The following is a 20,438-nucleotide window of genomic DNA, read 5'->3' on the forward strand; positions in this document are numbered from 1 at the left end:
CACAAGTTTGCGGAAAGGATTTCTTAATGAAGCCTGACCAGCTTTTTATCTGAGGTTACAGAATGGTTTTCAGAAGCAAACTCCCAATCACTCAGCTCAGGATGCTGCAGTATTGCCATGCAGTGTCTTCTGCCTTTTACTTGCTTTTATGGGTGACTCCCTGTTAATTCATCTCCACTATCTTGTCCTTTTTGTACAAAAGCCTTATTTCTGTTGTCGCAAGTTGCCTACTGGTTAGTTCACAGTGCTGATGCTATGGGCTTTTCTTTGTTTAGTACCTGATGATCCAGCAGACTCCGTTTGTGCGCCGCCAAGTCCGCAAGCTTTTGCTCTTTATCTGTGGATCCAAGGATAAATACCGTCAGCTCCGAGACCTCCACACTTTAGACTCCCATGTTCGTGGAATCAAAAAGCTCCTGGAAGAGCAAGGCATTTTCCTTCGTGCCAGTGTGGTCACAGCAAGTTCAGGCTCTGCTCTGCAGTATGATACATTGATCAGCTTGGTAAGGAAAAGTGTGCACGTGTACTTGGAGAAAGCCTATGCTGCACTTCTGTAAGATGTCAGTCCTAGATATAGTGACATGGTGTTTAATCCTGTCCCATTGTGCCTTTCAGATGGAACACTTAAAGGCTTGCGCAGAGATTGCGACGCAGCGAACAGTGAACTGGCAGAAATTCTGCATTAAAGATGACTGTGAGTTCTTTCTCTGAGGGTGTTCAGGAGAGCAGAGGGTTTGCATTGCATGTCTTGTTTCAAATGAAGGCTTCTCAGATGGAGAAGCTCAGCAGATATAAAGGGGGAACAGAGCTGAGAGTCTGATTCGGACTGAACTGTTTCCAATACTGATTATCACAGTGCTCTAATTGCAGCTGTTCCCTAGCTGAAGAACACAGTATGCTGTAATGGATAACTTAGTAGAACATGAATTAGGAAATCTGCATTGTTTGCACTGCTGTTTGTAAATTAAAACGTGATACTTAACCTTAGTGTACCCAAATGTTTTACTTCCATAGCGTAGGGTTCTGCCAGCATGCGGGGTGCTCCTTATTGTGTTGGGAGGTAGTTTTTGTTGGGTTTGGTGTGGGTGCATTTAGTTTGAATTCAGGCAATCAAAATTGTCTTCCTTTCTCTGCAGCGGTTCTCTATTTCCTCCTTCAAGTCAGCTTCTTGGTAGATGAAGGAGTGTCACCAGTTCTCCTGCAGCTGCTCTCTTGTGCTCTGTGTGGCAGCAAAGTGCTGTCTGTGGCTTCATCCTCTGGATCATCAAGCGCTTCTTCCACCTCTGCTCCTGCAGCATCAGGCTCTGGGCAGCCAGCCACACAGAGCAAATCATCCACCAAAAAGAGCAAGAAGGAAGAAAAGGAAAAGGAGCGAGAGGGTGAGCTGCAGCTGTGCCCTCTTCTGTGGTTCTTTTACGGATGAAGTCTGCTCCTCTCAGCTTTATGTACCTCTCTTTAGAGAGCACTGCTTCTAATTGTGTTAAATACCACTGTTGTGAAGGGGGCATGAATCTTGGCGTGGGTGGTTGAAACCTGTAGCAACATCTAGGAGGGAAGAGCAGTTTCACTGTATATAATAGTAGGTTCAAAGATGGAGTACATATGCTGTAAGAGTTGGGGCTGAAATTGGATACTGGGCATATCCCAAACCCATTGTGAGTATTTATTAATTTGAGTGGGCTTTGAGTTGTCTAAAAGAAGTTGCTTATAGCAGTGACTGAATAGCTTCTACCTAAGTTGCTTGTCTTCAGATGTAGGAGGCTAAAATCCTCATGGGAATTAAAACAAATGCTGTTGATGCACACCCAGTTAGCTCTGCTCCTTAGTGGTTGTGTTCAGACTTGTTTCCTCTGTCTGACTTGTAAACTATGTTGGAGCCAGGGCTGCTTCTTAATGGATGTCCAAAGTCTTGGGAAAGTAATTAAGCTTTTCTATAAAAGTCATGGGCATAAATTCTCTCTTGGCTTTTCTTCAGGGAGCTGTTTTGGCTTTCTCTGACAGACGGTTCTTTGTGACTCTATTCACTGCCCTATTATTGTTCCTTTTCTTTTTATCGGGATGTGTAGCACATTTCTCATGTCCTTACTGGCAAGCGTTGCAGGAGTTTTCTCCTGTAATAGTCAGGAGTGTTAAATTATATTTATTGAAAAAGAGAATTATATTATACGTGTTGCCTGAACCGCTGTCATTTATTCCCATGTTCTTTCTGTATGGTCTATAAAATAGGAAGCTGGACTGCCTGTGAAGTACTCAAATCATCTGCTTTATTAACTCTTTCTCTCTTGTGCTACCCGGTGTCCCCTAGGTGAGAATTCAGGCAGTCAGGAAGACCAGCTGTGTACAGCTCTGGTGAACCAGCTGAACAAGTTTGCTGATAAGGAAACCCTCATTCAATTCCTGCGTTGCTTCTTGCTGGAATCCAACTCATCCTCTGTCAGATGGCAGGCACACTGCCTCGCACTCCACATCTACAGGTGAGCTGGGAGGGAGCCTCTCTGAGCTGGTTCCTTTGAATCAGTCCCAGCTCAGTTCTGGAAAGATGAAATAGATCTGTCTCTGCCCTAAAAGCTGATCAACGTGAGTTACCATCTGCAAGAAGCATCTGATTTCTGCCTTTAGAATCTGGTGTTTGTGGGAGAATGAATTCCCAAGGCAAACACAAGCTGGTGCAGATAAAAAGATGGCAATTGTGTGTGTCAAGGCAGGCTTCAGGGTGCTGAACTCCCTCAGGAGTCTGTTGTTACTAGAGAGCTCTTCCATTTCGAAGAGTGCTGGAACGCCATTGGTGATGAGAAGAGTTGACATTTGACTCTGTGAGCTCTCATGTATAGCAAGATAAGAATTAGTTGCAACCTCTTTTTGAACTGTAAATGTATTTTCCTTCCTCTGTGTATAGCTATCTTGTCATTATAGCTATCTTGACAAGCCTAATTGATCTGTAATCTGTCCAACAGGAACTCTAACAAGTCTCAGCAAGAATTACTGTTGGATCTCATGTGGTCAATCTGGCCAGAACTTCCAGCCTATGGGAGAAAGGCTGCCCAGTTTGTTGATCTCCTGGGATACTTCTCTCTGAAAACACAGCAGACTGAGAAGAAGGTACAGTGTCATTCAGAAAAGGCAGAACAGCATCTCATGTTCAGCTGTCAAGAGTTTTCTCAGTGTTCATTTATGGTGCAGCTGGATTCCTTGAAATGGAGAGTGGGGATTTTTCTTGTGTGGTTCTGTTGTGGGTTGCAAAACTGTTCCTTGGGAAGTCTATGAGGAAAGTACTGCTAGCTCTAATGCTAGCTCCAATTTACAGATATGATATTTCGTCTCTTAACTGTGACTTCTGAATAAAGACAGTGGTGGAATTTCTTAAGGGGCCACAAACAGAGAACAGCTAGTTTAGATGCACTGATAATTGCGTGTGTGTTTGTAAAGAGCTTGGAAATGCCCTATGAATCTTGGCAAGCATTCCAGTCATTGGCTGTGACAAACAGTGCTGTTGTTGTGGTAAAGGTCTAACTTTAGGATCTGTTACATTCTTGGGTAATGACTTAACCACACAAATACCTGTGGGTGCAGCAAACATATCGTCTGGGGGACCGAGCATGCCTTGTGATGTCTTAGCAGCATTAAAAGAAAATGCTGAGCAGACAATATTCCCTTAATTGTATTTCAGCTGAAGGAATACTCCCAGAAGGCTGTGGAGATCCTCCGGACTCAAAACCACATTCTTACCAACCACCCTAACTCCAACATTTACAAGTGAGTAACTTTTGCCTTTGATCCATTCTGCTTTTTAGCAGATGAACTGCAATCCACAGAGCAATACCCAGTTCTTGTAATGAAACTGGGATGGAGGAAGGACCCCCACCGAGATTACATGCTTGCTGCAGCTGGTCTTGTGAGAATAGCAAACTCCTTTCTGCCATGTGAAAAGAAATGAATATATGCGCTATTGGCAGTAGTTTGGCTTTGGCTTTTTTGCTTTCCTTTTTGTTAGAAAATAGTAGGAATGATTGGAGAGTATAGATGTGCAGAGTTGTTAATTGTGTTCTTAGTCATACCTTGGTGGTTGATTGTTTTATTTGCTTTCTCTTCGTTCCAGCACACTGTCTGGGCTGGTGGAATTTGATGGCTATTACCTAGAGAGTGATCCTTGCCTTGTCTGCAACAATCCAGAGGTGCCCTTCTGTGTAAGTATTGCCGTTCTTAAACCCTTTCCAATTAGTTACAGGGTTCCCAGCATTTACAGCAGCTGTTTCTGTATTTCGGGGGAATGTGATCATATTGGCAATGCGTCCCTATTTTTCTCTTCTCAGTATATTAAGCTTTCCTCCATTAAAGTGGACACCCGATATACAACCACCCAGCAAGTGGTGAAGCTGATTGGCAGCCACACCATCAGCAAAGTGACAGTGAAGATAGGAGACCTGAAACGCACCAAAATGGTCCGAACCATCAACCTCTATTACAACAACAGGACAGTGCAAGCCATAGTGGAGCTGAAAAACAAGTACGTTCATCCACGTGTGTCATTGAGTTTGACATTGGGATTTCTGGTGAGGTGGATGGGTTTGAATCTGTGTTGTGTTTAGAAAACAGTGCCAAGAGCATCCTGGGGATTTTGACTTTGAATTTGGGCTTTGCAGTGCATCCAGGAATGCTGGAAGTGTTAACATTACTTGTGTGAAGCTGTATAGTAGAACTAAAAGTAGAAGTTGGATGGCCTAGCTCACAAGTGCTGCTGTACTCGGGAAAAACCTCTCTTTTTTCAGTACATTGCTCAGTCTGGAGCCAGTTCTGCTTATATGCTTTCCCTTCTCACTTCTTGAGATCTTCTCACCAGAATCAGATCTCTTTGGCTTAAGGATTAATCTGTGCCTGCTGCTTATTGCTTATTTGAAGTCTTAATCTTCTGTGACATCACGAGTGGCTGCTGTGGAGGGGATTATGATGTCACAAAGAGAGGATTCTGACTTCAGGTTGAAAATAAGCAGTGGGAGTAGATGAGATCTTTAGAAATAAATATCCTGTTTTCATGCAAATGTCTTTACTAATAAAAATTAAAAAAAATTTTTAAAAAAAGGAGGTGAAAATCCCTAGAAAATGTCTGTAGAATTAAAGTTCTTCCATGAGGCATCAACAGCTCTCTAATCCTAAACAGTCTTTCTCTATGAAAAGGATAAAGGCTTAAAATGTATTTCTGGCTACATATCATGTCAGTACAGAAGCTAAGGAAGCGAATCCTAGAACTGCTCTCCATTCATCCCATATAAAGTAGATTTGGAGCTGAGGCAGTTGTGCTCAGCTCCTCTTTGTGCGTGGGCAGGAGGGTACTTCCCCATTGAAAAGCTATGCGCTTCTCTTTTCTTTCCCAGGCCAGCTCGATGGCACAAAGCTAAAAAGGTCCAGCTGACCCCAGGCCAGACAGAGGTGAAGATTGACCTCCCTTTACCCATCGTGGCTTCCAACCTGATGATTGAATTCGCAGATTTCTATGAGAACTATCAGGCTTCCACAGAGACCCTGCAGTGCCCTCGATGCAGCGCATCCGTCCCTGCCAACCCGGGGGTGTGTGGGAACTGTGGTGAGAACGTGTATCAGTGCCACAAGTGCAGGTAGGTCGTCCCAGTTCCTCTCTATGGAGCCCTCAAACCCTCGTGCTGCTGCTCACGTTGGATGTTCAGCAGAATACCCCGCTATTGAAATGCACCATTCTGGTTAATAGGAGCGAGCAATCAAATTAGTCGGGAAGTATAAAACAGGCTTACAGAGGGATTTAGCATTAATGCAGGCGAACAAAGGAAACCTGATACAACAATGCTGAGAGAATGCTGAAGTTTTGAAGCAAGCCCTCAGAAGTTTAAAATGGCACATTCCCAGGAGGAGCTTATTTTCAGTTTGCTTGGTTAAAGAAGGAGCTGGAGTTCAATTCTGGGGGGGTTCCCCCCAGGATTCCCCATCATGGTGTGCAGGATGGACTGTGCTGTCTGTTCAGAGCTTTTGTTTTGCTCTCCTCATTCAGAGCAGGGCTCAGGGTGTAATTTACTGTGTGCTATTCAGGCTTTTACTACAGTATCACAAATCCTCCTCTTTTGTGAGTTTAGTTGCCTCGTTTGGTGTCTCTTCCCCCATCGTGTTGTCCCACGTTGCTCTCAAGTATGCGGGGGATTCGAGGTGTTCAGCAGATTCTTTGCACAGATCATTTGATTGTTGGTCTGCTGAAAGGTTTCCATGTCCAGTATTGAGATATGGGAGCTATATACCAGTTCACATCATGCTACTCTAGTCTGCAACAGAGGATATTAAGTATGCTGCAGTTAGTCCCACTGCAACTGTGTGGAGAGTGAAAGCTATTCAGAGCCCAGACCTTACAAAACTGTTTCTTTTAATCTGTGTCCTCATAAAGGTCACAGTGTCCTCATCTGACATTCTGCTGGGAATTGTTGTTGAAGCAGGATTGTTAGGCACAAACTCATGCCTGTTTCTACTTCCTGCTCAGAATGTACTACTTCTACGTGGATTTTTTGGTGCCTAGGTTTTGATTGTCACATACCACATGTGCTTTACTCATAATAGCTTCCTTAAGGTGGGTTAGATGTTTTGGTGGCCATCCTCCTTTGCCTAATGAATGAATGCATTCAGAGCTTACTTGCTTTATTCTCACAGTTACCTTGATAAGCTCAGATGCATACTTTGACCTTTCTGGCTTGCCTTCCAGGTCCATTAATTACGATGAGAAGGATCCCTTCCTTTGCAATGCCTGTGGGTTCTGTAAATACGCGCGCTTTGACTTCATGTTGTATGCCAAGCCTTGCTGTGCAGTGGATCCCATAGAGAACGAGGAGGATCGAAAGAAGGTTGGGCTAATAGCAGAATTATTAACAAAATGCTGTGTCTCTTGGCTAAGTAAACAGTGTAGGGACATAAGAGGCCCATCTGTCTTGGGAGTAACATGAAAAGCAGTGCTCCTTCTATGCTTTTTACTGACGAATGCATTTTCTTTGATTCTGGTGATCTCTCAAAATCCTCATTCTCATGTCTGGCATTTTGAGAAGTATGGAATGCAATCCCTTATTTACTCTCTTCATCCGCTAAGTAGATCATTCTTCAAAGACATTATTCAGTGCTTTGCATACATACTAGCTATCTAGCACTGCATCTCTTTGTCTTGCTGTGCAATGTTGTGCTGTACACATTAGCATCCCATCTCTGGAGTCCTGCTAATGAAAGAGGAACCCATTGCAGTACATGCAGTGTCCGTGTGGCCTGTCACAAAGTCTGAGTGTGCAGATTACAGTGTTGCACACTGGATACTTGTGGAAGAAGCAAAGCTCACACTTTTTAGTTACACTTCATAAGATGTGGGAAAACTTGGAGGTGTAGCTCAGTAGAATTAGAAATCCTGTCTGAACATAAACCAAAAGTTTCCTTTCTTCTTTTATTCTTAGGCAGTAACAAACATCAACACTCTCTTGGACAAAGCTGACAGAGTGTATCACCAGCTGATGGGACATCGACCGCAGCTGGAAAACCTTCTGTGCAAAGTGAATGAAGCAGCTCCTGAAAAGCCCCAGGTAACAAAGGACAAATGGATTTTGCACAGAAAAACCCTTGTAGGAGGCAGGCGGGACATTGGCTTTTATATTGCCAAGGACAGCTGGAGACCCTTGCCTCAGATGCTGTTCTGTAGTGGTTATTTTTTGCATGTAGTTTCCATATGTTGATGCCTTTTATTTTCCTCTCTGTTCCAGGATGAATCTGGTAGTAGTGGAGGGATTAGTTCTACCTCAGCTAGTGTGAACAGATACATACTGCAGTTAGCCCAGGAGTACTGTGGGGACTGCAAGAACTCATTTGATGAACTTTCCAAAATCATCCAGGTACGATGAGCTTTGATTTATATTTGGGTCATGTGTTTCTTTCTGCTTCTAATGTGGACAATGAGCCTTAAAACAGAGCAGATAACTGGGACTTAGGCTGACATTTCTAATGAATTTCCCAAGTCTGCCACTGACATGAGAGATTTTGAGTTTTATGAAACATAATGTATGTCCATAAAGTGTACAGTGCAAGTGATCTGTAAGTAGGTTTAGTGACTGTGTACTGCTTCACAACTTTCATTTCTCCTTTCTTGTGTTTCCAGAAAGTATTTGCCTCTCGGAAGGAGCTCCTGGAGTATGACCTTCAACAGAGGGAGGCAGCAACAAAGTCCTCACGGACCACTGTCCAACCCACATTCACTGCCAGCCAGTACCGTGCCTTGTCTGTTCTAGGCTGCGGTCACACGTCGTCAACGAAGTGTTACGGCTGTGCCTCAGCTGTCACTGAACACTGCATAACGTTGCTTCGGGCTTTGGCAACTAACTCTGCCATCAGGCATATCCTCGTGTCCCAGGGCCTTATCCGAGAGCTGTTTGACTACAACTTGCGGCGGGGTGCAGCCACCATGAGGGAGGAGGTCCGTCAGCTCATGTGCCTTCTGACCAGGTATGGTTTGATCCAGTGCTCATAGCCCTCTCCTAGTAAAAGCAGAACTGGGAAGGTGTAGCTGTGTAGGGGAGAAATCTAACATCAGCAAACAGTAGACCGTAACTGCTTGCTGTACCTTTGTCATCAGCTATGCTGAAATCCCAGGAGCTTTTGGTATTCAGTAGGAGCACAGCATAGCAGCATTCTCTTTTTCCCTTCTTGCATTAGGGACAATCCAGAAGCCACGCAGCAGATGAATGATTTAATCATAGGGAAGGTTTCTGCAGCTCTGAAGGGACACTGGGCAAATCCAGACTTGGTGAGTGACTCCAGTGCTTTCTTTGTTTTTTTTTCTGACCCTCTTCAGTTGCTGGTGTATTCCAGTCATTACATTTTCTCTGTTATCATAATCTGTGTGTGATATATAAGGTGTCTTGATAGGAATTAAGGTAAAGTACAACATCACATGATAGTAACATGCCTGAGTTTCCTCAGGCTGTTCTACATGCCTTAACTGTTGTTTGCAGCTCAGCTTGCAGCTCTCTCAGGCAGACTGCCTGTCATCTCAATTAGGGATGGGACTAAGATGTACTTGGATCAATGTGTTTTAAAGCTGTATTTTTAAATATCAGAAGGCAAAAGGGAATCCTTTGTCACCTTTTTAAGCTTTTGCATGTCTCTCTTACAGGCTAGCAGTCTCCAGTATGAGATGTTGCTGCTCACAGACTCCATCTCAAAGGAAGACAGCTGCTGGGAGCTCCGACTACGCTGTGGTGAGTTGAAAGAGCTAGAAGTAAAAGCTTTATTTTAAACGCTATGCCCAGGTCCAAGCACTTCTGAGGTGCTGTACAGAGCTGTGGAGGGGTCCCCACGTGCAGATCTTGGTGGCATGAGCATGTCTCTCTTTCAGCTCTCAGCCTCTTTCTGATGGCAGTGAACATTAAGACTCCAGTGGTTGTTGAAAACATCACCCTCATGTGCCTGCGCATTCTTCAAAAGCTGATCAAACCACCTGCTCCAACCAGCAAGAAAAACAAGGTATTGCCTTAGAATTGGAGCAAAGTATCTGAAAATGAGCTGATTAGAGTCTGCTTTTTAGGGGTAAGCTCTTGGTACATCCAGCAGTTTTGTGGAATCAAGTACATCTGACTCATGTTTTTAAATACAGCTATAATTCTGATAAAGGCCATATTGGTTGGCTGCTCCATGACTGATTTAGCTGCAGTTTGTGGCTTTGTCAGGAGTCACAGAGCTGCTTTTGTCTGCTAGGATGTGCCTGCAGATGCACTCACCACTGTGAAGCCTTACAGCAATGAAATCCATGCACAAGCTCAACTGTGGCTCAAGAGGGACCCCAAAGCATCGTATGAAGCTTGGAAAAAGTGCCTCCCTGCCAGAGGTAGTTGTGTGTTTTTTAGCTGTGAAAGAACATGCATGTATTTTTGTTACGTTGGCTCCTATCCCTGCCATCTGATACCATCTTCACACTTAACCATGCCATCTGTGGAGATGGCAGCAGTGACCTTTCTAAGCTGCACTGCTCAGCTTCTGAGCAGAAAACACACTATGCCTGAAGATAAACATTTCTCTTGATTTGTGTTCAATATTGCAGGTGTAGATGCCAATGGGAAACCTCCCAGCAAAGCAGAACTTCACCAACTCTATTTGTCAGAAAAATATGTCTGGAAATGGAAGCAGTTTATGAGTCGTCGTGGGAAGAGGACTTGTCCACTGGATCTCAAGCTGGGACACAACAATTGGCTGCGACAGGTAAACATGGGTGAAAGCTCCAGTGTGATGTATTGGCCTGTCAGCACCATGGGTCACAGTTAACCACCAGGGAATGTTGGTAGTTTGCCATCATTTACATGCTGTGTGGATGAGTGCATAGTATAAATGTTTTGATGTAGAACATCATGTAGGCATTCTCTTAGAATGAAGTCTTTAGAAGAACAAATAAACGCTGCCATCAAGTCACCAAACTGTCCCAATGTGTGCTGTCTAGTGAGGTATCCCTGGTTTATCTCCGCACATCAAGTGATACCTTATGTTAATGCTTTTGCTTTAGGTGCTGTTTACTCCAGCCACTCAAGCCGCAAGGCAGGCTGCGTGTACCATTGTGGAAGCTCTGGCTACCATCCCCAGCCGCAAACAACAGGTCCTTGATCTCCTTACGAGGTATTTCCATGATGCCACACTTGGCAGCTCCTGGATTATTTTTCTCTTAATTCCCGTGAGAATCACTCCCTTCTTCTTTTATCACCTCCGCCTATAGTATACTTCTGATTGACATCTTGTTTTGTGCTGGGTTCTTAAATTTAATTAGCTTGGTGGATAGTGTTTTAGGAAAGACTTTTTTTGTTGCTTGGCATTCTGTATTTTCCAGAGGTAAGCAGATGATATTCAGCTGCGTGGACATAATTTTCTTGGTCTCTTAGACAGCAAGATAACAGGGGAAACTCTCTTCTAACTAACATGACATAACTTAGCACAAGTGACAGTGTTATCACAGTTGGTCACCATCTTTTTTTGGATGAAGTATCACTTTAGCAGTGATTAACGAATACTGGTAACGCTGCTAGTGAGGAAGAACAGAGAGTGAGGGGGACTTGTTGCTGAGTGTTGGTTGTCAGCATGTGCTTCTCTTTACCAGCTACCTGGATGAGCTGAGCATTGCTGGCGAATGTGCTGCTGAGTACCTGGCACTGTACCAGAAACTCATCAAACCTGCCCACTGGAAAGTCTACCTGGCAGCCAGAGGCGTTCTGCCCTATATTGGCAGCCTCATCACGAAGGTATGGGCATGTTTGGAGGAAGTAAATTGTAGCAGAAAGCTTGTCCCAGACCCTTCAATCTGTCTGGCTTTTGTGTTTTTAAACCTTCATCTCTTTGTTCAGTTGCTGACCACTGCCAGGTTTATGAATTTCACACTTTTACCCTGTCATCTCAACAGAAACAGCTGCAGTGGTTTTAGCCCCAGCAGTAGCAGGCCTCTGTGTAAACTGCCTGGTACATGATTATCTGTTAGGTGCACAGCTGTGCTAAAGGGTATAAATATTGCTCCCCTGACTTGGCATGAGGTCCAAGCTGAAAGCTGTCTTAGCTGCCAGGCTGGACTCTGAAAGCTCTTCATGACAAGGGAAGATTAGGTGTGCTACCATTCCTTAAACATGAATTTACAGCCTGTTGGAGAGGAAACACATTTAAATTGCATTTGTCAGAGAGTGAGGTCTTAGTGTTTAGCTGTTGTGTAGTGCTCACAGCTGCACCCCAAAGAAGGTGACAGATTCAGTGGGGGTGGTGGGTCCATCATGGAGGGCCCCTAGAGCAAAGCAATGCTAATAGTCATGAGGTGAGTACAGGGAGAATGTAAAGGAGGAGATTTGGATTGTTTTTTCTCTCCTCTTCCTTCTCACTGCTGCAGAGCAGTTGTAGTTTCTCTGTGGCTGACTTTGTTCTTTTACTATGTTCCTCTGCACCCCACGAGTCAATGTATGTTAGGTTTCAGTCTGTTAGACGCTCACAAGCTCATCAGCATTGACATTGCAGCTCGTTGTCCTAATGGACTTGTTAATTATTTTCAGGAAATAGCTCGCTTACTTGCCTTGGAGGAAGCAACACTCAGCACTGATTTGCAGCAAGGATATGCCTTGAAGAGTCTCACAGGTATTTGGTGGTATCAATGTAATTCTTGCAGTAGGATTGGAGGCAGGATGATCATCCTTCTATCACAGCATATAATGAAATTTCTGAGAAGTGATTCAATGTTCTTCAGCTGTCAGCATTGGATTTTTGCCATCAGTTCAACATTCAGTCCCAAAGTAGACTTTCCTTTATCTTTTGTGGTCAGTTTCAGTATGCAGTTACCTGAACTGTGGTAACGTATCATGAGCAAACTTTGTCATATCACTTTTCTCCTTTGTACTTATTGACCACTATGATTCCTGGGGCTGCTACTGTTTGTTTCTCACTTAATGTATCATAGCTTTTCATTTTTCAATCTCCTGATGTATGCTTTTTTTCCACTCCCCTTTTCTTGGAAATGGGAGTGTTTTATAATAACTAGGTTGTTCTTTTTTCTATCCTCCTGCACATTCTTCAGAAATGAATGGACTAACTCATAAAGCGTGGCTTCTGGCCAGAAAAAGCATGTTGATAAATGTAATGGGAAAGAATCAAAATGTCCACTGATTCCTTTCTTTGCTGTATTAACAAGGAGTGTGGTGATGTAACTGATGAGTCGCATTGTCAGAGGCAACTTCAGCATTGGAAGGGGAGCAGCCATTTGCTTCTGAAGTATCTCACAAGAGAAAAATCTCTGTGTACCTTTTCCTCATTTCCACATGGTATAATTTATAGACAGCTCTTGCAGGCCAAGATTTTTGCTTCCAACCATTCAGTTCATAGGCTTGAGTTTTAAACCACAAACCGACAAGGGGAGTTGGAATAAGACAGTTCATCACGCTGTTTTATATTATTCTGCCCAGTTTCTGGCCACATGAAATTCAGAGCCAGCAAACCAAATTCTCTTCCCCTCTTCCTGAATATGTCATTGCTTTGTAGGCCTTCTCTCTTCCTTTGTGGAGGTGGAGTCCATCAAACGACACTTCAAAAGCCGCCTGGTGGGTACTGTCCTGAATGGGTACCTGTGTTTGAGGAAGTTAGTAGTACAGAGAACAAAGCTGATCGATGAAACCCAGGACATGCTGCTGGAGATGCTGGAAGATATGACAACAGGTAAAGCCACCTTGGTTCCATGAATACAGGCTCTGGATCAATTAAGATGAAAAGCAGATAGTTACAGCCACATGAAGAGCTTCTCTCTAAGAGACTTCTATAGCGAGTTGTTGCTGGCTTTTTTAATGGCTTGGTCTCCAGTTTTATACTGACTCTTGTGTCTTTTGTAATACTTGTGTTTCTTGGCAGGCACAGAATCTGAAACCAAAGCGTTTATGGCAGTGTGTATAGAGACTGCAAAACGTTACAGCCTCGATGACTACAGGACTCCTGTTTTCATCTTTGAGAGATTGTGCAGTATTATCTATCCTGTAAGTATACAGATGGCCACAGCATGATGTATGGAATCAGAAGTGCTAGTATATTGTCAAAAAACAATAGCCTATGATAATGATTTACTGTGAGCCAATGTAAAACAGGCCCATTTGGGGAATTTAATATTGAGGTTTCCTGCTTTGGCATGCAATAAAAAGCAGTATTGCTTTGTCTTCAGGAATTTGTTAACTAAGTGATGTGTGTGTGTAAAGCAGGATACTCCAATGATGGAAGCACTTTATGTTTAAAGGACATCCTGCTAATTGCTACCATAAGAATGTAAGAATAGGAATGGGACTTGGAGAAAACTCCTTTACCCTGCCTCTGCTCTGTTGTTCTTTAGGAGGAGAATGAAGTAACTGAGTTCTTTGTAACACTGGAGAAAGATCCTCAGCAGGAAGACTTCTTGCAAGGCAGAATGCCAGGAAATCCCTATAGCAGTAATGAGCCTGGCATTGGGCCGCTCATGAGGGACATCAAGAACAAAATCTGTCAGGACTGTGACCTGGTAGCTCTGCTGGAGGATGACAGTGGAATGGAGGTGAGAATGCACAAGTGTGGATTTCTTGCACAAATGTGTGGGGACATTTCCAGGCAGCTGATGTGTTGTGGGCTTGTTCTAGATCTATTGTTTTTCTCTCTTTCAGCTTTTGGTGAACAATAAGATCATCAGTTTGGATCTGCCTGTGGCTGAGGTCTACAAGAAGGTGTGGTGTCCTACTAATGAGGTATGTGTTATCCTCATATGTGTGTACATTAACAGCACAAAGCACTTATCCTTGATATCAAGAACAGATAAATCACAAGTCGGTATTTATTTCCTAACAAAGAATTTCTTCACATAATTGCTCAGCACCTGTTTTGCTCTATTTGGATAGACTGTTAGTCAGTTCTGCAACATAAGTGATTTAAAAGCACATCATGCTGACCCAGGTGAGTGTGTTGAACTTACCTGTGCAGTATGTCAGGTACCTGATCTGCCTTCTTGAGTGACTAACTTTCTTACCTTCCTTTAGGGAAGGGTCTGAGCTTTGTGTCACTTCCTTTCAAAGCACATTTCACACTCCGTATGCACATGGCAGCTTACTGCGTGCTTGCAGTCTGAGGCACCTGATTGCTCCATCAGTCTGCACTTCAGGGATGAGCCCAAATTATTTATGCAGAGAGAGCATCTGACATATCTCCATATTGCTTTGCATTTTTGTTCAGCTTGAACAGGGGAATGAGATGCCAGTCTCAACCACTGAGGTCCTGCTTGAACTTGAGTGCAGTCCCAAAGGGAAATGAGGGCACCCATGGCACACATTGCCCCAGCCCACGTGCCCTCTCTGAGCAGCACCCAGAGCTCTTCTCTTCTGAGATGCAGCGCTGGCAGGGAGAGGCAGAGTGTGCTCAGCTTTACTGTCACCAAGCAGCTTTCATCTGTCGTCCTTTGTGAGCACCTCTGCAAAGCACTTCTGGAGTGGCAGCTTGTGTTCCCTAGGAAATAGACAGGCTCACAAGAAAGCAACCTCAGGCCCCTTTTTGTTTCTCTTGTCTCTTGCTGGCTTTTTTTTGTTCATCTGCCATTTTACCAGGGCCCCTGTGGTGTTAATTGCTGGTCTCTAGCGTGGCCTTTGAGCAGATCTTCCCCCCGGGGCTTTCCCCGTGCTTATGTATTTGCTGTGACATTAAGCACTGCTTATTCCACATTAGGCTTAGCGCGCTCTCTGACAGGTTTTCTCTCACAAGGTCTCCTGCTCCCAAATCTGGGATTTTTCTTTTCTGCTTTTTATTCAGACCTATGGATTAAAATGGAAAGTGTAGCGATATGCAGTCAATATTTCCAGCTGGAAAACTCATCCTTTCCCAGGGCAGAAGCACGGCCTGGTATTGGGTTTGGTTGTATCGCTGTAATAACATCCCACCTTACTTAAAAGCACGTTAAATTGGCTTTTTCTGCTCCTCTTCCATTTTCCATCACTGCGGATTTTATCTGCTTGAAATCATTCATCCAATTAGCTTTTCTTGCTTCATTGCCAGTGCCCTGTATTTCCCAGGTATGCTGTGAATACCCTCAGAGAAGTTGCTGTGAAAAGCAGATGCTTCCCTAGAGATGAACACGTTTTCCTTACCTGCATCTTTCACTGGTGCTCAAGGAAACCATTGGAGGAGACATAAGGAGGAGTCTGTTTATTACGGGCTGTCTGTCTAACTTAGCAGACAGACAGATGAGTGATTGAGGTTTTTGTAGGTAGTAGCTTTGCTGTTTTCCTAATTCATCTCAGTAAGGGGAGAATGAGGCAGTGAAAGATTTCTCCCTGTTACCATCAGCTGTCAGGTCAAGTCAAGGCTGTGTATATGCATGTTCCCAGAAGCACAGTTCCTATAATGCTCTCCTTTCTTGCAGGGGGAGCCAATGAGGATCATCTACCGCATGCGAGGGTTACTAGGAGATGCAACTGAGGAATTCATCGAGTCTCTCGACTCCACCACCGGTAATGCACTTGTCTCCTGAAAGCTGGGATTAGATTTGAAGTCTGAAGTTCGCTGCAGAGCAGTGACACTGTTTATCCCCACAGCTTACAGTTGATTGACGTTCCTTTTGCTGCCTTTACCTGCTTCACCTAGTGTGGAGGAGGATTTTAACAGCACTTCAACTCTGTGCTTTATAGACACAAACACTGGTGTGGCACGTGGCTGTTCTGCCTGGCCCTCCTTCATGTTCCTGCTCATAAGCCTTTTCAGATTTGATACAGTCAATGTGACTTGAACTGTTGGTAAATGTACACTATTGTGCTCTGGTTTTGCCTTCATGATCTGTCTCTGTTCCTGTAGATGAAGAGGAGGATGAGGAAGAAGTCTACAAGATGGCAGGTGTCATGGCGCAGTGTGGAGGCTTGGAGTGCATGCTCAACAGGCTGACTGGTATTAAGGACTTCAAGCAAGGCCGGCACCTTCTCACTGTGAGTCTCAGTTTCTCTTCTTAGAAGATACAACCAGGGTCATGGCTGGGGCCCTGGACAGCCTGAGCAACAGCCAGCCACAGCAGGGATGGGAACTGTCTTTAAGGCCCTTTCCAACCTAATCATTCTGTTTCTATAATCATTCTCTACTGTTCAGTGCTTTTGGTTTCAGCAAAACCCCAGTGCTCGTTTTGAAGGTACCCTAGGGAGCACATTCTGTGTTTTGCAGGTGCTGCTAAAACTGTTCAGTTACTGCGTGAAGGTGAAAATAAATCGTCAGCAGTTGGTCAAGCCAGAGATGAACACTTTGAATGTCATGCTGGGAACTCTCAACTTGGTAAGGACATCCTGGACTTCCATGAAGTGCTTTCTATGGACTCCAGTGAATTTACACTACCTCTCTACCGTCATGCTTATTTATGACAACTGCAAGAGATCTTAAGTGCTGCTGGGTTGCTGTTTCAGTAACTGCTGCTGTCTTCTCCAGGCTCTGGTGGCTGAGCAAGAAAGTAAGGACAGTGGAGGTGCAGCTGTGGCAGAACAAGTGCTCAGTATAATGGAAATAATACTGGATGAATCCAATGCAGAACCTCTGAGTGAGGACAAGGTGAGTGCCTGGGGCTTACTGCACAAATGGAAATGTTGACTGGGATTCAAGGCTGGTGAGGATCTTCTTACAGGGATGCTGAGCTTCGGGAGCTGCAGAGGTGTGCTAAATGGGAGCCTAACCCTTGTTACGCTTGCTGGCATGTCTTAGCAGGCCTCAAAGGTAGGGCAGGAGGAACCAAAAGCACTGCAAAGCTTATTTGGGATGATTCTTGCACAGTCCAGGTGGGGGTTAATAAGCACTGCTTGGATCCCTTCCCTGGTGCTTTGGGCCACAGGGCAATAAGAGACAAGAAAAGACGCGGCTCTGCCTTGTTTTGTCAAGTGTTTTTGTACATACTGAAAACATGCTTGGTTTTACAGCTAATTGAGGATAAGAGCTGTATCTCAAGTACATCAAGAGTGAAAAGAGTTTCTTGCTCATCATTGGAAACTATTGCTTTATAGGAATCTGCCTTCCTTTGGGCTGGGATTATTAGACTAGAAAATAATAGTAGGTAGAAAAAGTTAGATGTCAGCTTTGAAGAGTTTTGCAACCATTTCATAAGTTGTTTGGAAATGAGGATGGATCTTCTTGCTTCATCCGGGGTCTAGAAATCTAATCCTTCAAAACTGGGTTTCCTTGAAGGATGTCGATTTATTCCTGAACATAAATCATCCTTTTTTTTTCCCTTTGCAGGGTAACCTCCTCCTAACTGGTGACAAAGATCAGCTGGTGATGTTGCTCGACCAGATTAACAGCACCTTTGTCCGTTCCAATCTCAGCGTCCTGCAGGGCCTGTTACGCATCATCCCTTACTTGTCCTTTGGGGAAATGGAGAAAATGCAGATCCTGGTGGATCGGTTTAAGCCCTACTGTAACTTTGATAAGTATGTTGCCGTATTTCAACTAAAAACATGTGAAATCAAATACATTGATAGATCTATACCTTACTGATGCTTACTTCAGTGTAATACAAAGCCTCAGAGATTCCTAGTACATTAGCTTGATTTCCCATTTATTTTCTTAGCCATTTAAACAAAATTTAAATAAATAATGGTGCTTTAAAGTACTTTCTGAGATGACAGGGGTCTGAGTTGGATTTTGAGTCTCTGATTTGTAGTATGTACATTCCTTCAATGATAAATGCAATGAGAATTACAGGCAGAGATTCTTGAAGAACCTCCAAGTCACCCTTTGTTTTCCTCTTTCAGGTACGATGAGGAGCATAGTGGAGATGATAAAGTTTTCCTAGATTGCTTCTGTAAAATAGCAGCGGGAATAAAAAACAACAGCAACGGCCATCAGCTGAAAGATCTCATCCTCCAGAAGGGGATTACACAGAACGCCCTTGACTACATGAAAAAACACATTCCCAGTGCAAAGAAGTAAGAGTCACTACTTAATGAGCGTGATAATGTGAGACACCTTTGTCTCATCTCTTCATTGCCAAATGCAGTGATCTTCCAGGACAGCTATTAACAAGTCCACCTTCTGAAGCATTTAGACTTGGTACTGTCTAAATCTGAGATGCAGAGAATCCAATGAGAAAATATTGCTGTAGAGAGAGGCTAAAAAGCCTGCAGTCATCCCATTTGATACCCATCACAACAGAGTATCATAGTGCCAGGTTTTTTTCTGCCTGTTCCTTACCTGTGACACTGGAACAGAGCTTTTGCTGCTGCTGCACAGCTCACAAACATAAATCCCAAGGCTGAGAGTTGACAGTCTGGCTATTAATGTGCACAACATGGAAGTGTGAGTGTGAATGTCAGTTCATTAATTAATAGAGAAGGGGCACAGGGGGAGGGGTGCTTGTCTTGCCTGCAGCCTGTGCTCTGCAAGCTGTGCAGCTGGCTGACTGCCAGTGGCCTTTTTGGAATGGGTGACTGCCCTTCAGCTGCTGCCTCTTTTTCTCTGTGCAGTCTGGATGCAGACATATGGAAGAAATTCTTATCTCGACCTGCGCTTCCTTTTATCCTGCGCCTGCTCCGAGGACTTGCCACGCAGCACCCTGCTACACAGGTAAGGAGACCACATTCAAAGCTGAGCTGAGCATGACTGGCTCGGTACACTGCTTTTTGTGGTCATAGCTAAGCAGGTGTTTCTACAGTATTTGACTCTACGCTTTTTGTTGGGCTTGGAGAGGGACAGTATCATAGTGATGGCCAGTGCAGAGGCTGCTTGTACATGGTTTTAAGTCCCAGAGTCCATAATGTAAGAATAAATGAAGTCAAAACATTCTTCTAGATCAGTGCTTCTGGTCAGCTGTGATGAGTGGGATCAAAAAGAAGGGTCAGCATTGCATGTAGCCTTTTTCTGAAGAAGGTGCTGTGTTTCAATGTCTGCCAGGTGCTGATAGGTACAGACTCCATTACCAACCTGCACAAGCTCGAGCAGGTGTCGAGTGATGAAGGGATTGGGACGTTAGCAGAGAATCTTCTGGAGGCACTGAGGGAACATCCAGAGGTGAATAAGAAGATCGACGCTGCCCGGAAGGAGACACGGGCAGAGAAGAAGCGTATGGCCATGGCAATGAGACAGAAGGCCCTGGGCACGCTGGGGATGACGGTAATGTCTGTTTGCACCGGTGACAACTGGTGATCTAATGGGCTTTTATTTGTGCCCTGCTAAAACTGCCACATGAGGAATTGTGTAAAATGATTTATTGACAAATATTGCAGAGCTGAAGCCCACGGTTTGCTTGGTGCTGCTGGGAGAGTAAATATGGTTGCTAATAGCAAGCTGGGAATAGGGTTGGGCATTCCTATTACAGTGGTGGGGACGGTGCAGTTCTTTATTGTCTTTTTGACCTGCTCAAGTTGTTTTCTTTTCCAGACGAATGAGAAGGGTCAGGTGGTGACCAAGACTGCACTGCTTAAGCAGATGGAGGAGCTCATAGAAGAACCAGGCCTGACTTGCTGCATTTGCCGAGAAGGATACAAGTTTCAGGTATAGCACAATATGTTTACAAAGCTCTCTCACCACCTGAGGGGGACTCAGCATCCAGCTTCACAGGGCTCGGTGCATTGGCTCTGGGAGGTCAGGAAGTCCCAGGTTTGGTTCTTGGGATCTAAAGGTGGTTGGGAAGTGGAAGCTTCCATTGAGAGCTGGGGGGAAAATGCACTCAGTGCAAGTTTTTGAACTCAGTGCAGTGTCAGAATGGCACAAAGTGTGAACTGTTCCTAATGTGGATGATCTCTAACATAGCTATTGTCATTGCAGCCTACAAAGGTCCTAGGTATCTATACTTTCACCAAGCGTGTTGCACTAGAGGAGTTTGAGAACAAGCCCCGAAAGCAGCAGGGGTACAGCACAGTCTCTCATTTCAACATTGTCCATTACGACTGTCACCTTGCAGCTGTACGGTACGTTCTGATGATAAGCAGAGT

At 44.3% G+C, this 20,438-nt stretch overlaps 1 protein-coding gene across 11 annotated transcripts in view; it reads left to right on the forward strand.

The window, feature by feature from the left end:
• Positions 1-20,438, forward strand: part of UBR4 (ubiquitin protein ligase E3 component n-recognin 4) — a 65,798-nt gene that overhangs the window by 37,715 nt on the left and 7,645 nt on the right. For 6 of the 11 annotated variants that reach the window (XM_015882446.3, XM_015882448.3, XM_015882450.3 and 3 more), the window contains 35 exons: positions 276-503; positions 616-694; positions 1,137-1,379; positions 2,306-2,474; positions 2,955-3,099; positions 3,668-3,753; positions 4,097-4,184; positions 4,311-4,504; positions 5,370-5,609; positions 6,713-6,851; positions 7,443-7,568; positions 7,746-7,874; positions 8,138-8,481; positions 8,692-8,782; positions 9,152-9,236; positions 9,374-9,501; positions 9,733-9,865; positions 10,076-10,233; positions 10,532-10,641; positions 11,117-11,258; positions 12,048-12,129; positions 13,027-13,200; positions 13,390-13,511; positions 13,859-14,056; positions 14,163-14,243; positions 15,905-15,992; positions 16,333-16,460; positions 16,690-16,797; positions 16,948-17,067; positions 17,746-17,936; positions 18,261-18,434; positions 18,972-19,071; positions 19,399-19,617; positions 19,885-19,998; positions 20,272-20,414. In XM_015882446.3, coding sequence (XP_015737932.2) covers positions 276-503; positions 616-694; positions 1,137-1,379; positions 2,306-2,474; positions 2,955-3,099; positions 3,668-3,753; positions 4,097-4,184; positions 4,311-4,504; positions 5,370-5,609; positions 6,713-6,851; positions 7,443-7,568; positions 7,746-7,874; positions 8,138-8,481; positions 8,692-8,782; positions 9,152-9,236; positions 9,374-9,501; positions 9,733-9,865; positions 10,076-10,233; positions 10,532-10,641; positions 11,117-11,258; positions 12,048-12,129; positions 13,027-13,200; positions 13,390-13,511; positions 13,859-14,056; positions 14,163-14,243; positions 15,905-15,992; positions 16,333-16,460; positions 16,690-16,797; positions 16,948-17,067; positions 17,746-17,936; positions 18,261-18,434; positions 18,972-19,071; positions 19,399-19,617; positions 19,885-19,998; positions 20,272-20,414 — 5,099 coding nt within the window. The remainder of the gene's footprint in view (positions 1-275; positions 504-615; positions 695-1,136; positions 1,380-2,305; positions 2,475-2,954; positions 3,100-3,667; positions 3,754-4,096; positions 4,185-4,310; positions 4,505-5,369; positions 5,610-6,712; positions 6,852-7,442; positions 7,569-7,745; positions 7,875-8,137; positions 8,482-8,691; positions 8,783-9,151; positions 9,237-9,373; positions 9,502-9,732; positions 9,866-10,075; positions 10,234-10,531; positions 10,642-11,116; positions 11,259-12,047; positions 12,130-13,026; positions 13,201-13,389; positions 13,512-13,858; positions 14,057-14,162; positions 14,244-15,904; positions 15,993-16,332; positions 16,461-16,689; positions 16,798-16,947; positions 17,068-17,745; positions 17,937-18,260; positions 18,435-18,971; positions 19,072-19,398; positions 19,618-19,884; positions 19,999-20,271; positions 20,415-20,438) is intronic. The other 5 variants (XM_015882447.3, XM_085508973.1, XM_085508974.1 and 2 more) reach the window with 1 other exon arrangement.

Source organism: Coturnix japonica, chromosome 9 (assembly GCF_054131305.1).
Source record: "Coturnix japonica strain WE chromosome 9, WE-NBRP24, whole genome shotgun sequence".
NCBI lineage: Eukaryota > Metazoa > Chordata > Aves > Galliformes > Phasianidae > Coturnix > Coturnix japonica.